At 44.5% G+C, this 18,798-nt stretch overlaps 1 protein-coding gene across 1 annotated transcript in view; it reads left to right on the top strand.

Moving 5' to 3' along the window:
- Positions 1–776: 776 nt before the first annotated feature.
- The window catches only part of LOC308292382 (poly [ADP-ribose] polymerase tankyrase-like), a gene marked incomplete at both ends in the record, with an annotated part of 33,826 nt that continues 15,804 nt past the window's right edge, over positions 777–18,798 (top strand). The window contains 10 exons of the mRNA XM_080734694.1: positions 777–926; positions 2,002–2,329; positions 2,717–2,908; positions 4,007–4,422; positions 7,046–7,493; positions 9,046–9,326; positions 14,982–15,002; positions 16,813–16,907; positions 17,443–17,509; positions 18,220–18,406. Coding sequence (XP_080590820.1) covers positions 777–926; positions 2,002–2,329; positions 2,717–2,908; positions 4,007–4,422; positions 7,046–7,493; positions 9,046–9,326; positions 14,982–15,002; positions 16,813–16,907; positions 17,443–17,509; positions 18,220–18,406 — 2,185 coding nt within the window. The remainder of the gene's footprint in view (positions 927–2,001; positions 2,330–2,716; positions 2,909–4,006; positions 4,423–7,045; positions 7,494–9,045; positions 9,327–14,981; positions 15,003–16,812; positions 16,908–17,442; positions 17,510–18,219; positions 18,407–18,798) is intronic.

Genomic DNA, 18,798 nt, shown 5'->3' on the forward strand with positions numbered 1-18,798 from the left:
TGCCTTGAATCAAGCTTTCTAGCTTTATTTTTTGTCTTTGCTTTATCCTTGGCCTGTTGTTTTAAGTCATCCATATCATAATGTATCTGACATTCCTTTTTGTGTGAAAGATGTTTCAGAATGTGGATTACCTGTTTTTCGCAACCCTTGCAAAATTCAGTGTTAATTAAAGGTGCAAACCTATTTTGTAATTTAATATTAGTTCCCGCTGGAATGTTTGGTTTTGGATTTAAGGTAGGCACTTCTTGGCAATTATTCACTGTCTGCGTGTTACCCTGCCGCATACCCTTCCTCTTATTAGCCATTTCCTGCTGCCCTACATTTCTATGACCGCTAGAAGGCTGAGAGACAGGAGATGTGAGTAATGTAGAAGGGGGACTAGTAGGAGGAGCAGACTTGTTTGACTGTTTTGTTACAACATTATCCTTCTTCTGCTGTTTTCGGGTAGATTTGGGGCTGGGCTGAGGGTCAGGGTTGATTGTCTCTGCAGTCACATTTACTTTTGGCTTAGCAGCAACCTCCGAGTACAGAGGAGGACTGGCCAGTGTTGTGACAGTTGACTGTGGGGGGATCAGGGAAGGCTGAGGGTCAGTGTCAGACTTTGTGTGGGGAGCACTGGGACTAGGTGAATCTATCCTCTCATAGAAATACATGTAATTGTTCTCTGACTCAGGCTTTGATGTGTATGTAAAGATGTGGGCGTCATTGCATCGAAGCCACATCTTACCATCCCAGATAACAGTGGTGAAGTGACCAGATGACCGTGATTGACCCTCATGATTGATGGCAGCCTTCAGTTTGAAGTTCTGACCAAGCAGTTTGAGGTTGGGATTAGGGTTGACAGTCACACCAGTCTGTTTGACTGGCAAGACTACAGTCAGCAGCCTGGGGACAGCGACCAGCTGAGTGGTCTGTGTGACCTTCCTGTACTGACAGTGTCCAGTCATGGGGCAGTTAGCCTGACACTGACAGCACTCAGGACACTTGGCATTAATGGACTCACACTGCTGATACTTTCTGTAAATTAAAGTGGACAGAGGAATAGTACCAGGAGGCAAGGACTGAGACAAGTCAACACTGAGGAAATGTATCTGAGCTGGGATACCAGGAGGAAAGATATGACCCTGTGGACACTTTCCACTGACACTGTCAAACTTTCTACCATGCAGTTCCTTGCCAGCTGAAAACTGGTCTACAAACCCGGAGGCTCCTTCTTTCCCAAGGGCCTGCAGTAAGTAGATCCAAAATTCATTGGCATCTTCCTGTGCTCCTGCATACTTTCTCCCTACACACTGACCCACCACCTTCCTCAGCACTGCCAGAGACACAGTCCCCCCCCCTGTAGTCTGAAGGACTCTTTTAAATTCATTAGTGACAGGCTTGTTTACCAGATCTGAATCATGCAACTTAAGGAAGTATTCCTTAGTGGATGTGAAAGCCATTAGAGCCTGCACAGGGCTATTGACGAAACAAAGGTTGCGCTCATCAGGAGAGCCTGTATTGTTAACAAATTTAAGGGGAACTCTGACAGAGTTGGGGCGGAACATTTTCAACACTTAATAGCAAGAGCTTGTAGATCGGCTGTTTTCACTAGTATGGCACTGAACTAACACATGAACACACAGGATTGTATAGGCTGAGCAGCTGGAAATGTTTCTGAGCTTGTAGATGGGCTGAGGAATTTATAGTGTCAGCAGCTCGTCAGCCAACTCAACTCAGCTGGTCCTGTACAGGTGACGGCACTCAAGGCAATCAGCCGAGCAAGGGAAGGGAGGGGCAGATGAGCAGTCAGAGGCAAACACAGGCACACTGAGGAAAAGAGGGACCGACCGACCGACCGACAGACCGACAGACCGACAAAGCCTTTTGTAGGCCGACCCCCTGGGTCTGGCAAAAATACATAAAAACCAACATGAAAAAGAGTCGTGATAAGATCGTGTATCGAGATACAGCCTGGGAAAATATGGTGATATTGTAATTTTCCATATGGCCCACCCCTAGCTGGAGGACCCCCGCACGGACCGGAAGCCCCCGGCGGGGCCCGCCAGCCTGCGCTCATCCTCCTCTCTGGAGAAGAAGAGCATGACGCGTCCCGTGGTCCAGAACACGCCTCCAGAACAGACCATGGCATGGCCCGTGGTCCAGACCACGCCTCCAGAACAGACCATGGCGAGGCCCGTGGTGGTCCAGACGACACCCGTGGTGGTCCAGACTCCTCCAGAACAGCTCCAGAACAGCTCTGTGGTGGTCCAGACTCCTCCAGAACAGGTCCCAGAGCCTGAGAGGATGGTGGCGCCATCGGCTGCCACAGAACCACAACGGAGCCAAGGTTAGTATAGTTTATACTAAACAAATGATTCTTGGATTACTTCACCTATTTTCACTGCCAATAGTTAGTGTGACTATAGTACTTATATAGTACTATAGTCACACGTTCTTCCATCCATGGTTCCAGATAAACTTTATTTTACCGCGCTACTCCTCCCACAGTTTTGGTGGCACACAAATGAAAAAGTTTGAGAACCACTGATTTAGAAGACAATATTTACATTTGACAAATGTTCATGATTTTTCAAAAACAGCAGATCTACAAGCTCACAACGCGGCACTTGGAGCTGTGTCCCGGCAACATGTTTCCATTGTGGTCCCATGTATCCAATTCATCTACATAGCATGAACATAATACACTAAAATACATACTCTCTGCCTGCCCCAGAGCCCCAGTGGACAGAGCGTCCCGCCCCGGAGCCTGAAGGTCAGGTGTCGGTTGTTCCCGCCGGTAGAAACCAGGTGCAGCTGGACAGGGAGGCGGTGCCAAAGGACGACCCGCCCCCAGCCACGGCCGGCGGTGGCATGAGGTCCCGCCTCCAGAGACTGGCAGAGAAGCGGCATTGTTGGGACAACGAGGGTACGTTGGCATGGCTTTTCATTCAACATGGCTCCAAAAACATTAGAATCACACCCCGTGGAGATTTAATTTATCGTGATATTGTCATGCACTGGGATCAATTCATCTTTTATTTGCCGAGCTGCATATCCAGTATAGTCGGGGGATATCTTTAGAAATAGTGTCAAATCCTGGAATAAATTCCTTACCAAAAAAATTCTTCACCAATGTGTTTGTAAAGGTGTCTAGTAACACATCTCACAAAGACTGAAATTCAGTTTCCCTAGGAAAATCTTTGACAGCTAGGGTAATTCTGGGTCTCATTCACTCACTATACGCTATACCATAGGGGAAAAAATCACTCCCAAAAAATATGCTTTAACTGGGAGATGAGGGGTCTAACTAGGGGTTTTTAATTATTCTGAATCCATTGCAAGCATTTGTTTTGCACCAAAAACATTCCTTGGGCTAGAAATGGACCCCCATACCAATGTGAAAAGTGATGACTCATCACTAAACCATCATTTTATGGGCTGTTTTTAGCCCAATGAATGTTTTTTTGTTCAATACAAATGCTTGCAATGGATTCAGAATAATTAAAACACCTAGTCCCTCACATCCCACTTAAAGCATATATTTTGGGAGTGATTTTATCCCCTATAGTATAGTGTATAGACTGAGTGAATGAGACCCAGAATTACCCTAGCTGTCAAACATTTTCCTAGGGAAACTGAATTTCAGTCTTTGTGAGATGTGTTACTAGACACCTTTACAAACACATTGGTGAAGAAATGTTTTGGTAAGGAATTTATTCCAGGACCTTTTAAGATATCCCCTGAATAAGTACCACTTAAACCCTCTATAATTGGTAAAAGGTACTTATAATATACGTACTTGATATAGTCTTTTTTTCCCTTCACTCTATCTAATGTCTTTGCCAAAAAAAATAGCCGATCTACAAGCTCACAACATGCGTTGTGAGCTTGTAGATCTGCTATTTCTTTGGCAAACGTTCCTCCGCAGGATAGTAAAATCGCGGTTTCTTTTGTCACAATCATCGTGATATGACATTTGAATATCATCCCATCCCTAACGTTTATTCCTTACAAATCTTTCTAGGTGACGGTGCGGACGACATGCCAGTTGGTCCCCCTCCGTCCCCCCTGAAGAGACAGGAGGTGTGTCCTCCTCCCCCAGCCCCCATCTCGTCCTCGGACGTCCCTATGGGGCGCAGAGGCCGGCTGGCCAACCTGGCGGCCACCATCGGCTCCTGGGAGGATGACCTGAGTCACCCGGTCACCCGCAAGGAGGACAATGAACAAGAGAAGGCTGGCACGGCCTGGGCCGCAAAGATGGCTGCCCGAGACGCAGCCGCTAAGCAGCCTGCTGCTGCATCTTCTGCAGTCTCTGCAGCCGCTAGACAGCCTGCTGCAGCCTCCACCACTGTTTCTGCAGCCACTAGAGAGCCTGTTGCAGCCGCAGCCACACAGCAGCGTGTGCAGGCCACCAGCAAGGCACCGGCCAGCTCCAACCAGGTAATGATCTCCCCAGCTCAATTAGTTACGTCTGTTTAATTTGAAAGAGCTAATGACATGCAAGTGAAGAAAAAGGTTAATGATTGTCCACACATATATAGGCTGGTGGTCTCTCCCTCTGTCTTTTTCTTTTAGATTTTATGTTATTATTATTAACGTTTCGCCCATGCAGGGCTTCATAAAATGGTCTTAAAATATTGAAGAAAAAAAATAAAAAAAGACCGTTCGTGTGTGGACTTTCCCTTTTTTCTTCACGTGATTATCTTTTGGAAGCTGTGGGGACGTTTGTGTCGTAATCCTTCTTTCTTCTAATGGCATACATTACACATCACTTTTTTGGGGTTAGAAATCATCCTAGAGAAAAAGATAAAGAGTCTGCAGTGTCTGCACACACATAGACACATAATTATGCATGTGCAGACTCTTATTCTGTTTATCTTGTTTGTTTTACATACTGTAGATAACATTTTAATAACAAGTCAAACAACGTGAAAGAGAATGCAAAAAATGCAAACAAACAAACAGGGCTTGAGATTGAGAAGTAACATTCTCCAGGAAAACATTTACAATATAATCTGGGTAAAAATGTAATCCCAGCAAGTTGAAGCAATGTCGATATATTACAAAAACTAAATGCCACACTCACAGTAAGGAAGATACAGTTTGTGCAAATTATATCAAAGTGATCAACAATAAAAGACATTCACACAGACTAGACTACATGGGAGAGTATTGATTTGACTCAGCTCTACTCCTGAGGCTGCTCTAGCCCTAAGTGATATTTTGTCATAAACATTTGTAAAAGTTAAGGCTTTATGTTCTATATTAATCACTGCTGTAGAGCAGGGGTAGACAACCTTATGCACAGAGGAGGGTGATCAGTAATCACTGGCAGAAGTGTGAGAGGATTTAAAATTTATATTTACAGCAAATTACATCCTGCACATAGTACTACATTCATTAAAACTCTGAACTCTGACTGGGAAGGGCGTCGGGGAGATGGGTGGATTATTGCTCTGAGTCTAATGATCCATCATTACACTTATAACAATGCTCTGCCAATCAAAATGTCAAATGTTTTGATGGTGTGTCATTAAAATTGTGTTGTCATGGTGGCACACTGACTATCTAGAAAAGATGGCACTTACTTTCAAAAAGGTTGCAGACCCCTGCTGTAGTGTGTTCAGTAACAAGGTCTCCCTGTCTAAGTAATCAGAAAATATATGTTCAGAAATCAGAAGCGTTGCCAATATCATCCCAATCAGGAGAGGGCAACCATTTCTCTGCTTCAATGAGTCCTGGGTTATTATCAGAATTTATTACCCGGCATGTTTCAATGCTTGATTCTGATTGGTCGAGCGCTGAAATCAGAGGTCTGTTATTTCTGGATAGCAGACCGCTCCGCTCAATAACAGACCGCTGCCTAATCAAAGACTCAGAACACCCGCTGCAGTCAAGCTGCACTGCGTGAATCTTGTGCTGTATCCAACATGTCAGCCATGAAAACAAACACACAGCGACATTTACAACTAAACGTTGCTCTGAAGAATGTTTTAAAAAATATTTTAAGCGAGAAATAGACAACGTAGTATCAGAAAATGGATTCTATCTAATCAGCACTTCCTTGTTTTCCAAGGCAACCGTGTCGCGCTGGGAGGACGCCCAGCGCAACACTTGTGGAACACGTCCAGCCGTCTGTAAACAAGGAAATACTTTTTGTTTTTAGTCAAATTATTAATTTGATTTAGTAGCCGGGTAATAAGCGGGATAAATACTGGCTCCTTGGGGGTTGTTCATATATAACATCCCTTCGAACTGATAACTCCCCTCGGCTGGCGCCTCGGGGAGTTATCAGTCCGTCGGGATGTTATATATGAACAACCCCCGCGGAGCCAGTATTTATCCCTTACGTAGAACTATTTAACTCCTACTGTAACCTGGGGTGAGAGGAGAAACATGCTCTTACTGTACCTTAACCCAGGGGTCTTCAACGTTTTCAGGCAAAGGACCCCTTAGTTGAGGAGAGATGAAGCAGGGACCCCCACAACCTGTTCATAGATTCCATATAGTTTTGTTGTTTGACAGCACAATCATCAGTGTATTTTGGATTCATGTCAATTTGTGTTTTCAGATATTTAACCACTTGAACCATCAATACTTAATAAACTAGACTTTTGTTTTCACTGTACTTGTCTGTTCTTTTCCCCCTCCAAATCTCTATGCCAGGTTTTCAGAATAGGATGTTAGTGTTCAAGTGGTTAAAAAAAGGGTTAAAAAATAGTTTCTATCACAAAGATTTGGAGGATCCCTTGTAGTAATTCTGAGGACCCCATAGGGGTCCCAGACCCCCTGTTGAAGACCCCTGCCTTAACCTATTAATTGTTACTTTAACCATTAACCATTATGTTATGCTTTAACTGTTATGCTTGTAGATAATGCTTTGGCAGATCTTCAAGCTCGCAGCGCCGCACTCAGTGCCGTGCTGTGAGCGTGTAGATCTGCTGTTTTTCAATAGCTAAAGCATGAAACAATTCCAGGTCCAAATGGCTTTTAAGTGCAAATAAATGTCACTTCATGGTTGTGTTCGGTTACTGTTATTTACTCTGCTTATTTCCCCTCAAAGCAGGCCGTCGTCGCCTCTTCCAGTGCTCAGCAGCAGGCTGCCGTTCCGGGGGTCCGGGGACCCCTGGCTCAGGCGGGGAGGGGACCGGCCAGTCCCCAGAAAGCCTCCACCCAGGAGCCCTCCTACCCGGCCAGTCCCCAGAAAGCCTCCACCCAGGAGCCCTCCTACCCGGCCAGTCCCCAGAAGAAGGCCTCCACCCAGGGGGTGTCCTACCCAGCCAGTCCCCAGAAAGCGGGACCTTCCTCCGCCACGCTGGTGGTGTCCCAAAGCCCCCGGAAGGACAGGGGTCTGGACTTCACCTTCTCCAGCCCCAAGAAACCTGAGCTGGGTGCCAAGCCTCTAACCAGTGGTCCTCCTGCTGGTCCTTCTGCTCCACAGAGCAGGGAGAGGGTCCCCTCCAAGGACCCTGGGACCCCCCTGCCGCAGAAAGCTACCGCCGGACCCACAGGTAAGAGATGCCACTCTCTGTCCTTTCACAAGTTGACCTTGATCTGTCCCTCTCCCCAGGTTGGCAGAGGGAGTGTAGCGCCCAGGGTTACATTAGACCAGGGGTTCTCAAACCCTTTTAGGACGTGACCTACGGGGGACCCCCACCTTGACAAGCACTCAGAATTATAGGTTTTACATTTAATGTGACTACCACAGATAAATATTGTGAAAATAACCGAACTACATGCTCACAACGCCTCGCACTGCGAGGCATTGTGAGCATGTAGATGATCTGCTATTTTAACAATGTTCGCCTCTTGCTTACTTGATATTTGACAGTGGGTCTTGAAAGTCCTCAAATTGTGACGTTATAAATGTGCAGATACCCTGTATACACTTAGACTGTATGTTAGTTTGTTTACCGTTGAGTGAGTTACATTAGGCTAATCATCTGGGGACCCCACAAAATAATTTGGGGATTCAAAAGAATTGATTACAAAAGTATTTTTCTTTTTTAAAATACACGTTAATGTAAACTAGCTATATGGGCTTAAAAGGAACAAGGACTGACACAGATCTCCATATTATGTCCATTAATTTATTGTGAATTACATTTCCCTATTATTGACTTGAAAGGGGAAAATTCAAATGGTAAGATGGAATTCTTTTGCAAGTGTGATTCTTGTCATGGCAGCCACACTTGCCATTTCCAATAGATGGTTTGCACGTGCCATCATCATCATCATACCCGGAAGTTATGCGGGAACGCCTACTGAGTGGCAAAAACACTACTTTCTGGCCTTGACAGCCCATACATCCAAACAGAAAAGTCCTATCTGATCGCATTAAACCATGGGTCTTCAACAGGGGGTCCGGGACCCCTAGGGGGTCCTCAGAGTTACTACTGGTGGTCCTCTAAATCTTTTAAGTGATAGAAACATTTTTATAAACTTTTTGTATAATAACCACTTGAACCCTAGCGTCCATATTCTGAGAACTTTAGCCAAAAATAGCCGATCTACAATCTCACAACGCCTTGCGCTGCGAGGCTTGTAGATCGGCTATTTTTGGCAAAGAGCTTTGGTGTAGAGGGGAAAAGAGCAGACTAAGTACAGAGTGAAAGGTCAAGTTTATTAAGTATTGACGGTTCAAGTGGTTAAATACCTGAAAACACAAATTGACATGAATCCAAAATACACTGACGATTGTGTTGTCAAAACAATGAAACTATATGGAATCTATGAACAGGTTGTGAGGGTCCCTGCTTCATCTCTCTCTCAACTAAGGGGTCCTTGGCCTGAAAACGTTGAAGACCCCTGCATTAAACGACATTAAACAATGTTAAACTCACTTGGCGACTCACTTTGCCACTCGATTCATTCACTTTAAGCATGCGCATACCCTCTATTGCATCTTCTAGTTATTAATTGCGTTTGTTTTAAACCATGGCTCTCTGTGTGTGTGTGTGTGTGTGTGTGTGTGTGTGTGTGTGTGTGTGTGTGTGTGTGTGTGTGTGTGTGTGTGTGTGTGTGTGTGTGTGTGTGTGTGTGTGTGTGTGTGTGTGTTCACAGGAGTCAAGTCGTTTGTGGAGCGCTTTGGAGAGCGCTGCCAGGAGCGCTCCAATCAGGGCTCTCCTGCTGCTGCTGCAGGCTCCTCCCACTCCCAGCTCAGGACCCCCGGCGCTGCCGCTGTCCCTCCCAGCACCAGGACCCCCGCTGCTGTGACCCCCAGCACCAGGACTGTTGCCGTGACGCCCGGCGTCTCCCCCAGCACCAGGCTGGTCCAGGAGAGGCTGCGAGCGGCCCAGGCTGCCAGCACGGCCACCGCAGACCTCACCCAGAGGCAGAAACTGGTATTACACTTTTTATAACCATTACACCGTTTATAACCATTACACTGTTTATAACCATTACACTGTTTATAACCACACCTCCCCCAGAGGCAGAAAATGATGGGTGGACGAGGACAACATGGCAAATGGCAGATCTACATGCTCACAACCACAGATATAAAAAGCTAGATATCTCATCCGCCGCTGTAGTTCATTGGCGCGACTGCTAAAACAACAACAGGTGTAAGTGTGGAAGGCACTCTGCTCCCTGCAGTGGGAGAGGGAGTCCCGCCCGCATCTGATTAACCTACCGAGCATCCCATTCTGTGATGCCCAAGGAAGCGTCAACGCCCCAGAGCCAGAGGAGGCGTCTACCTTTATATGTTTATACTAATAAGCGGGCTTGTTTTTTTGCAATTTCTGACTCTAATATTTGACAATTTGACCAATGTTGGTATTAAAAAGTCCTTAAAGGAGTAGTTCACCCTCAAAATGACTTTTTTTCTATTGATTAGTCACGCCATGGAGACTAGAGTTCAATAATATTTTTAGTTTTTTGTCGCATTCCTAAGACAAAAATGTGATAACAATAAATTTACCCCCATTCGTTCCGGATGGGGAAAATAATTTGGGGACCCTGACCTGACCCACAGGATGAGAGCCACTGTCCTAGACTAAAATTATGAAAAAGTTTGTCGACGTAAATTAAAATCCAAGCTATGATGACAAGGGTTTTTTTCTGATTGATCGGTGAGTGATCGCGATCGGCCGATAATGCCTCTATCGGCTTTGGTCGGTATTGGCTTTGCCGATCTACAAGCTAGAGCAGTAATGTAATGACCTCACAGAATTGGTACATATTGTCATTTTGAATCTGCAGAGGTCAATACTTAAATTACTTTTCATCGTTTTCCACCATTTAGAATGCAGCCCTAATATACACAGGTTAGGCTTGTCTTAAAAGGAATACTTCCCTAAAATGACTTTAATTACTCACCCTGTGATGGCTTCAATTCATGGAGTTTTTATTGTATGCTTTCATGTTGATCCAAGAATCCAGAGATGAAGAAAGGGCCAAGATTAACAACAGCAAAACTAACAGTATATCAAACTGCATAAACCCTCATAATGCTTAACCGTACAATTCACGTTTCTTGGTGTACATTTGTACGCTCAGTATGTCCAAAACATTGCATTTTTGCTAAAACCCTTGCGTGTTCACCCAAGCGCGTGCCTCTTTGATGAATGAGACTGAAATGGTAATGTTTGAGTGAATATTGGGCTGGGCGAAATGACTTCAAATCAATATCACGATTATTTCAAACCTTTGCCTCGATCGATTGCACGTGCGATTATAGAAAATAGTGAAAATAGCAGCTCTACAAGGTCACAACGTGAGCTTAAGTTGTCTGTTTTCAAATAAAAAAGATATAATATAGTGATTAATCAATTTAGTCGATTATAGAAAAATCTATAAGAATCCTTTTGTGGTGAATCGCTGATTAAAAACGACTTCTCGATTAGTTGCCTACATGAACAAAGATTAAATCGGTTATTGTTTCTAGATATCGGTTTCAATATAATTACTGTTAATTGCCGTGCCTGATGTGGAAGTACTGAGCAAAGTGAGCATACGGCTGACAAGACACTTTGTTTCATCAAGAAGTAATTACGGTTTTGGATTCTTTATTCACTATGAAGGCATGCAACAAATACAAAATAAATCAAAGTATCACAGGGGGGTGAGTGGCACAGGGGGGAATGGCATTTTGGGGGTGAAGTGTTCCTTTAATGATGCATGTGCGTGCGGCCATATTGGCAGACCCATTCTCTAAAACCATTTTCTTCCATCATTAAAGTGTCTTCATTCCCTAACCTACCCGTCATATTAACCCTCCTTTGTGTGGGTTCAACTTTTCATCTCCATGTCCTTCCTTCTTTGTTAATACACTTGGAGTTGCACAAAACGCTAATGGATCGGCAGTGTTTTCCTGTTGTGAGGCCCATGCTCTGTTCTGATAAAGTACGATGCATTATGATTCTCAATCGTTTTTTTGTTTTTCTTTTTCTTTTCTTTTTTCTCTTGGCTCGTGGCTGAAACTCCTGTTATAATTTGTAAGGACACTAGTATCCATACTAGACTTGTTTTTGGGCAGACTGAAGTAGGCCAGCTATTCTGTTTTAAATATATGAGTGACTGCACAGTGGTTTATCTAGAGTTGAAGCGGGCTCCTGTGTTGCGTCCTCCCCTGGGGTGTCCCCGCAGTGGGGTCCTCCCTATGTTCCCCAGGTTCTATGTTCCCCACAAGTTAGCATTTCACCAGGTTAGCATTCACCAGCGTCGGCAGGTTAGCATTTCACCAGGTTAGCATTCACCAGCGTTAGTTTTACTGAGGTTAGGGTTATAAGGTTAGGTTTAGGTGGTAAGTGGGGAACATAAAACCACGGTCCCCCAGTAGCAACATTTTCACTTTCTACCAATGAAATTACGTTCTATATGGACTGTAGCGAAACTATTTGAAACTTCATCTTGAAATCCATTTGGGACATCAACGGGACAGTTCTTTGGTTTGCAGGAAGAGAAATTCCTCATACTTTATAAAAGCATACAGTGACGTCAATACGTGCGCGTCCCGCGTCTCTGACGCATTCACGTTGCCTAGAGACGCATTCACGTCATTGTTCTGGGGTCCCACGGACGCATCGCCTCCATGGACCATTGGTGTCCACGTTAAAATAATTTACCACGTCGCGAAAAAAATAATATTTTAAAAAGTCCACAGACGCCACCATTGTTCATGGGTGAAGGCATGCTACTTGACCCTACGTTAACACAAATGAAATCCGCGTAGAAAGTCTTAAAACAGACGATAGAACTAAGACTGTGTGTGTTTTGAATCCACGACGCCATTTTGTGCGACTGCGCTTGGTCACAGAATTCAATGGGTGCCTGAGTTTTAGCGTAGCACCGGGCCGCTCTCTGACCATAGTGGCACAGCGTGTTAGGTGATACACCGAAAAGGGTTCCCCCACAGAACGTGTAGCACGGCGCAGAAACGTGACGTCACGTCTCTACACTGCAGCTCACTGCTCAGACAGCGACCCGCCTCCTTTCCCCTTCATTCAATAACAACTGGATATACAGTACACGCGCTATTGTTTATAGATGTGGTGGACATTGGACAACGTGTTAGAAGCCACACAGGTCTTCATTGCGTCTTTACAACAATAGCGACGATTAACGTCGTGGTGAACATGGTCAAATAACCTTTATTGGCTCAACTACAACACGGAGGAAGCAAGCTAGCCTAGCATGTATGCTATCTGAGACAGTCTATGTATGTAGCCTAGGCTGCCTAACTGTTTGATTGATTATAGCGTTTTCGTGGCAGCGCCGTCCATTTGGTGGTCCGCCGGGGCAGCGTACCACCGCGGCCGCCTGTGCCTTGCCCTCCCGCATCCATAGAGGGGTGGCACGTCCCTCTAGGATCAACCGTTCAAAACAAAAGTAGCCGATCTACAAGCAACCCAATCCACTGTTTTTGACCCAGTCCACTGGTTCTCTGTACAGCAGAGCAAACACAAGCACGCCATTCCATAGAAGCAGTAACAGTACAAACAGGAGACATCATCTCACTGAGAAGATCCATATATTATCGATGTATATAAAATAACAGGTGGCTGTTGATTATGAAGACTCGGTAAAAGCTTCTATCTGCGCCCCCAAGTGGTCAACATCCGATATTACCGGTTCGGTATAAAAAAAATCAAACCGTCACATGACTATTTGGAAGTATTAAAATTGTAAGATTTGGAATTGTGGTTCATTTCTTTCAGACACATTTCTACGTAACATGAACATAACCATATAATAACCAATTCAAGTTAAATGCTGCACTTTGTCAAAAATGACATGACGCGTTGAATTTTTGTGGGACCCATAAAATATCCCTGGGACTCATCCGAAAGACCCTTCGTGGGTCCTGGGGACTCATTACATTAAAAACCTATTAACATCACTGCATACACAGAAACACACAATTGTTTTTCATTTTAATTTATTTAGACAGGGCAGTGTAGGAAGGGCAGATAGGCGGGTGCAATGTAGGTTTCCAGTTGGTATGAGCAGTGTGTACTAGAGGAGATACGCTTGGTTGTTTAGGATTAGTTAATTTTCTGTGTTATTGTTCTGTGGATGAACTGAGTTTAGAGAGGCAAAGACACGTTGATGCACTACTGTGTACACTACAGTGCGTACTCTGATTTTAAATGTCCGTGCTATTTTGCAGTGCCCTTTGTTTTGTCATTCATTACATACAACTCCAGACTTTTCTTTTGTCCTTCATACTGTATATCAGGGTTCCCCAATTAGTTTTCCCCAAGGGCCGAATCATGTCTAGGGTACCAAGCCGAGGGCCACAACATTGCAGGGGGCGACGGTGGCGTTCCGGCTACTCCAGCGACAGTTCAGATATCGTCGTTGTGGGGTGAAAATCTTGTATGTCCAAAACCGTTTGTTTTGCATTTATCATTTTAAAAATGATTTAAACTAGTGAAAACAGCAGATCTACAAGCACACATCGTGAGGCGTTGTGTGCTTGTAGATCTGCTATTTTCACTACTATTGTGCAACGGCCTTGTATGATGAAGCAGGGCTTTACTTTGCGAAAGAACGTACAAATGTGGAGATACAAGGTTTCCACCCGACAACGATATACTAGTGTTGTTGCCGCTCTTATACCACCATTATTACTGGGGTTGGTGGGGGCCAGACAGTAGCCCCCCGCGGGCCGCCTATTGGGGAACCCTGCTGTATATTATCCATCAACACCAAGCCATTAAGGAGCAGAATCCACCTCTGAGCTGTTGGCAATGCTCTGTCTGATTACCATAACTATAAATAATTACATATTTATTGCATTTTGCTAGCATAATCATTATCTTTTCAAAACACAGAATAAATTCCCCCATTTGCTTACCGGTATCCCACGTTGGGTGCATTTCATTCTCATGGCTAATTTTGATTGTCGCCAACCAAAGGTTTCCACTCTTTTACCATCAGTCATTGCTTTATTCGTTTCCCATTTCTCCTGCTGTTGATTTTGCATGAACTAAGCCATTATAACAAGGCAGAATGGATCAGCATTAGGAACTCTCCTCTCTGCACTTCAGTGTTCAGTGCACTTGTTAAAAGTTTCCCTGACTAGTCAGGAACTGCCTGACAAAGGCAACTTTTTGACTGGGATTTATACTGGGCCTTCAAACCAGCAAACCTCGTGACCTAGAAATGCAGATAAACAAAATCGAATCCAACTCTGTACCAAGATCGCCTTTGGGGGCACAGGAGATCTTTTTCTCATTGTCACTGCTTTTTTGGTTTTGTAAGACGGCGTATCACGATTCACGGAGTCCTTGTACTACAGAGTTCTACAGACTACAGAGAGCTGGTCGAAGAGAAGTCACATTTTCCCCACAAAGCCATTTACTTAGTGATTCCTCTTCTGGTGTCACGTCAAATATAGTCTTGATGGGTTGGACAGTGGTTTTATAGCTAGACCTGTGGTTCACTTTTACTGAATAAAGAGAAGGGTAGGATTGCTGTGAAAAGATGCTGCCATTTTGTAATTTTTGTTTCGTTTTGTTTTCCGTGTGACTCTGGCAACATTTGTCGATCAGTCAACATCCCAAAAAATGCTGGTAAGTTAACCTTGATAACAGCCACTTGATTGATGCACTGTTGTGATTTTTGTTTTTTTAAATGTTCTTTTAATCCATTGTTTTGTTTTTATTTTATTTTGTTTTTTACATGACCGATGAGCTGGCTGTCACTTGTTAATTGCACATCATGGACCTGGGTGCACGGGTCACTTCCATCTTTCCCACCCCCAATCCTCCTGTGTGTGCGCGTGTATGCGTGCGTGCGTGCGTGATCATCAAACCTGTGTGTAATGTGAGAATGTATGTGGATGTGTGCACAGCGAGTGTGTGTGTGTGTGTGTGTGTGGCAATTGTGCGTTGGTGTTGTGGTGACAAACCTCTCAACCTTAACTTTTTTCACATTTTGAGAGGAGCACAAAATTTCTAATTCTTAATGCCTGCTTCCATGAGCACCTCTCCTGCACACTCTGAAGCTCTCGCACTCACCCACACCTCCTCCAACTGTTCAAGTCACTCGCTCTTTTAAGTCAATGTCTTGATTTTTGACTTTTTTTTTTAAATGATCACTCATGCATGCACTGTAGGCCTTGCCCTTGCATTTTGTCAGTTGGTTCTTGTATGTGTCCTTGTGATTCTTTTTTGTCCAGCTGGTATTCATTCAATAATAAGTGAGAGAGAGAAAAACCTCGGTTCGAAGTGGAGCGGTGAATTTGAGCAGCTGTACCCTATGTGAGTGAGTGAGTGAGTGTAAACTGTGCCTGTGAGTGAGTGGTGAGTGTGGCTGGCCTGCACAAAACAGCGCCCCTCCTTTAACTACTGTGTTGTGTGTGGCCACTCAAGGTATTGCCAGGCTACGGACGGACACGGCCAGCCAGCCAGCCAGCCAGCCACCCACCCAGCCAGCCACCCACATACCCACGGACATACCTGTCTATTGGGAGCGCTTTCACCGCTCCAAAAAAGCATTTCACTGCTCGTTCTGTATGCTGTGCTGCCATCCATGGTAATGAATCAAACTTATATGATTGCTTGTGTGCCATCCAACACTGAATGATGAATCTGTCTACAGATTATTACTGTTGGCTTGCTGGTCACTGCATTGATCTCAGTGCATGGGAATTTGAATGAATGAATTGAATGATTCTCCCCCCACCCTTGATGATTGTGAAATCAGCTTGAGCTCGGTAGAGGTATAGAATGACTGTTAACTGGAATCTGTTTTCATGGCTTTGCTCAAACTAACATTGCCGTTTGATGGGCTGAAACGAAGCCACCCTGATTTTTGTTTTTGTTTCTGCAAAATTGGGTCTTGCACAGGTGCTTACTAAAACACACTCACATAGCCTGCTCATCGTATCTGCTCGAATCTCTTATCTAGCCTTTTGGTAATGTAATGATTTTCAATTAAAAAAGTGTTGCATCAGCGCATACAGATTAGCAGCACTACATAACACTTGCATCTCCTTTTGTTTTCTTCTGATCTTCCATTACAGTAGGAAGATTTCATTTTCCGCTTTTTACTTAGCTTACCTGGTTGACAGATAATAGGTCAATGGTCCTGCGGTTTGTCCTGCCTAGCAATGTTGTCATCTGCTCAACGTCAGAGGCATTAACGAACGACGGCCAGTGAATTTGCCACGGGGTTTGGCCCCAGAATCATATTCACCCCTGCGTCATCATTCGCCATTCATCTGCAACTCACCGAGAGCGTAGCCTGGTGCAGCACACTGCTTTCTGCCCTAATCAGCCGCCCGCTCCCTTGCCTGGCTTCCTTGAAGGAAGCACTGAACAATCCAGCCAATCGCCCCTTTCTGTGAGTGTCTTTAACATTGTGTCGTCTCTTATCCAGTCCACCCCCCTCCACCTGGCAGCCGGCTACAACCGCGTCCGCATCGTGCAGCTCCTCCTCCAGCATGGCGCCGATGTTCACGCCAAAGACAAAGGGTATGGCCTTGCTCTTTGGAATGGTCACTAGGGCTGTCACAATTATTTCATAATCGTCTAATCGTAATTATTTGACATAATCGCAAAATATTTGTTCATAATTGTCATAATCATGAATGTTGAAAAATGTTCATACATTTTCAGAAATAGTGGAAATGGCAGATCTACAAGCTCACAACGCGTCGCGACGCGTTGTGAGCTTGTAGATCGGCTATTTCCACTACCATTGTTAAAGTAGAAAGTTGTCAAATATGTCAGTCATTTCTTTGTATATTTAGGTTATGTGTCATATCTACCATGTGCAACTTAAAAGCCTAAAAGCCAAACAGAAATGTAATTGTCAACGACAAAAACACAATTAAATCGTTAATCGCAATTATTTGAGTGACAATTAATCGTCATGTAAAATGTCATATCGTGACAGCCCTATTTGGAATGGTCACTGATAAAGACGGGTTGGCACGTGAGGACCATGGCTTTTTGATGAGAAGTGTGAGGGTTCATCATCACTAACCTGACTGTCTTATGTCTGCAGGGGCCTGGTTCCTCTTCACAACGCCTGTTCCTATGGTCACTTTGAGGTCACCGAGCTTCTTCTCAAAGTAAGAACAAACATAATTAATTGAACCCATTTAGAACGGGTACACATTATTGTGTATCATTATTTTATGCTTTAACTATTGAAAAATGGCAGATCTACAAGCTCACAGCGCGGCACCGAGTGCCGCACTGCGAGCTTGTAGATCTGCTATTTTTGAAAAATCGTGAGAAACCCTACGTTTCTATGTCAGCAATCTGGCCAGCCATCGTCAAAGAAAAGGTCCTTTTCACTTAACTGGAGCTCAGTTAGTCTGTTCTTGAGAGACGACTATGTCAGTGGTTCTCAAACCTTTTCATGTGAAGGACCCCCAAAATGATATTTATTTGGCCACGGACCCCCATCTCAAAATATTTAGTTCCAAGGAACGTTTGCTTTGAAAATACATATATTCAAAGATTTGCACACATTTTCACGACTTTTTCAAAAATAGCAGATCTACAAGCTCGCAGCGCAGCACTCGGTGCCGTGCTGCGAGCTTGTATATCTGCCATTTTTCACTGTTTAAAGCATTCAATAATTCTAGGCCTAAATGGGTTAAAATAAAAAGGCAAAATAATAAGTTGAGCATCCTAGCCATGACCAGTGCAGCCCACCTCTACAAGTTCTACAAGCCTTATTCGTTATTCGTCATGCAACTAATGAGCGGTTTCTAGAGTGGTTAACTTGCCCTGTATGCTGTCCAATGTGTTTGCTTCACTGTTCCCTGCCCAGCATGGAGCCTGTGTCAATGCCATGGACCTGTGGCAGTTCACACCACTCCACGAGGCGGCGTCCAAGAACCGTGTGGAGGTGTGCTCCTTACTGCTGAGCCACGGGGCCGACCCCACCCTGCTCAACTGTCACAGCAAGAGTGCCGTGGACATGGCACCCACTCCAGAGCTCAAGGAGAGACTAACCTGTGAGTGTACACATGCTCATATGTATGTGATATGATGAGGAGGGGGGGGGGACTGTTGGAATCGATTCGCACTTGCTTAACCTGTTTGGTGCCAATCCCGAGTTTCCCGAGTTTGGGCCGCTTTTGATGAAAAAAAAAAAAAAAAAAAAGAATCTTTCAAAATAACATAATGGCTGCTATCTCATGAATGCCTGAACGGATTTCCAAGCAGATTTTTTTGTTTGAAAGCTCGTGGTGCATGATTAGGCATGGGCGTGCAAGCCGTGCATGATCCGTGCACTATGAATTACATGGAATTCTATGGAGACCATGGCAACTTGGACCTTCAAAGAGATTTAATTGATAGCAACGAGAGAGTTAAAGGTGTGCAACTCCACCCTCTGACTCGCATA

This window comes from Nannobrachium achirus (assembly GCF_963921795.1).
Source record: "Nannobrachium achirus genome assembly, chromosome: 10".
NCBI classification, from domain to species: Eukaryota; Metazoa; Chordata; class Actinopteri; order Myctophiformes; family Myctophidae; genus Nannobrachium; species Nannobrachium achirus.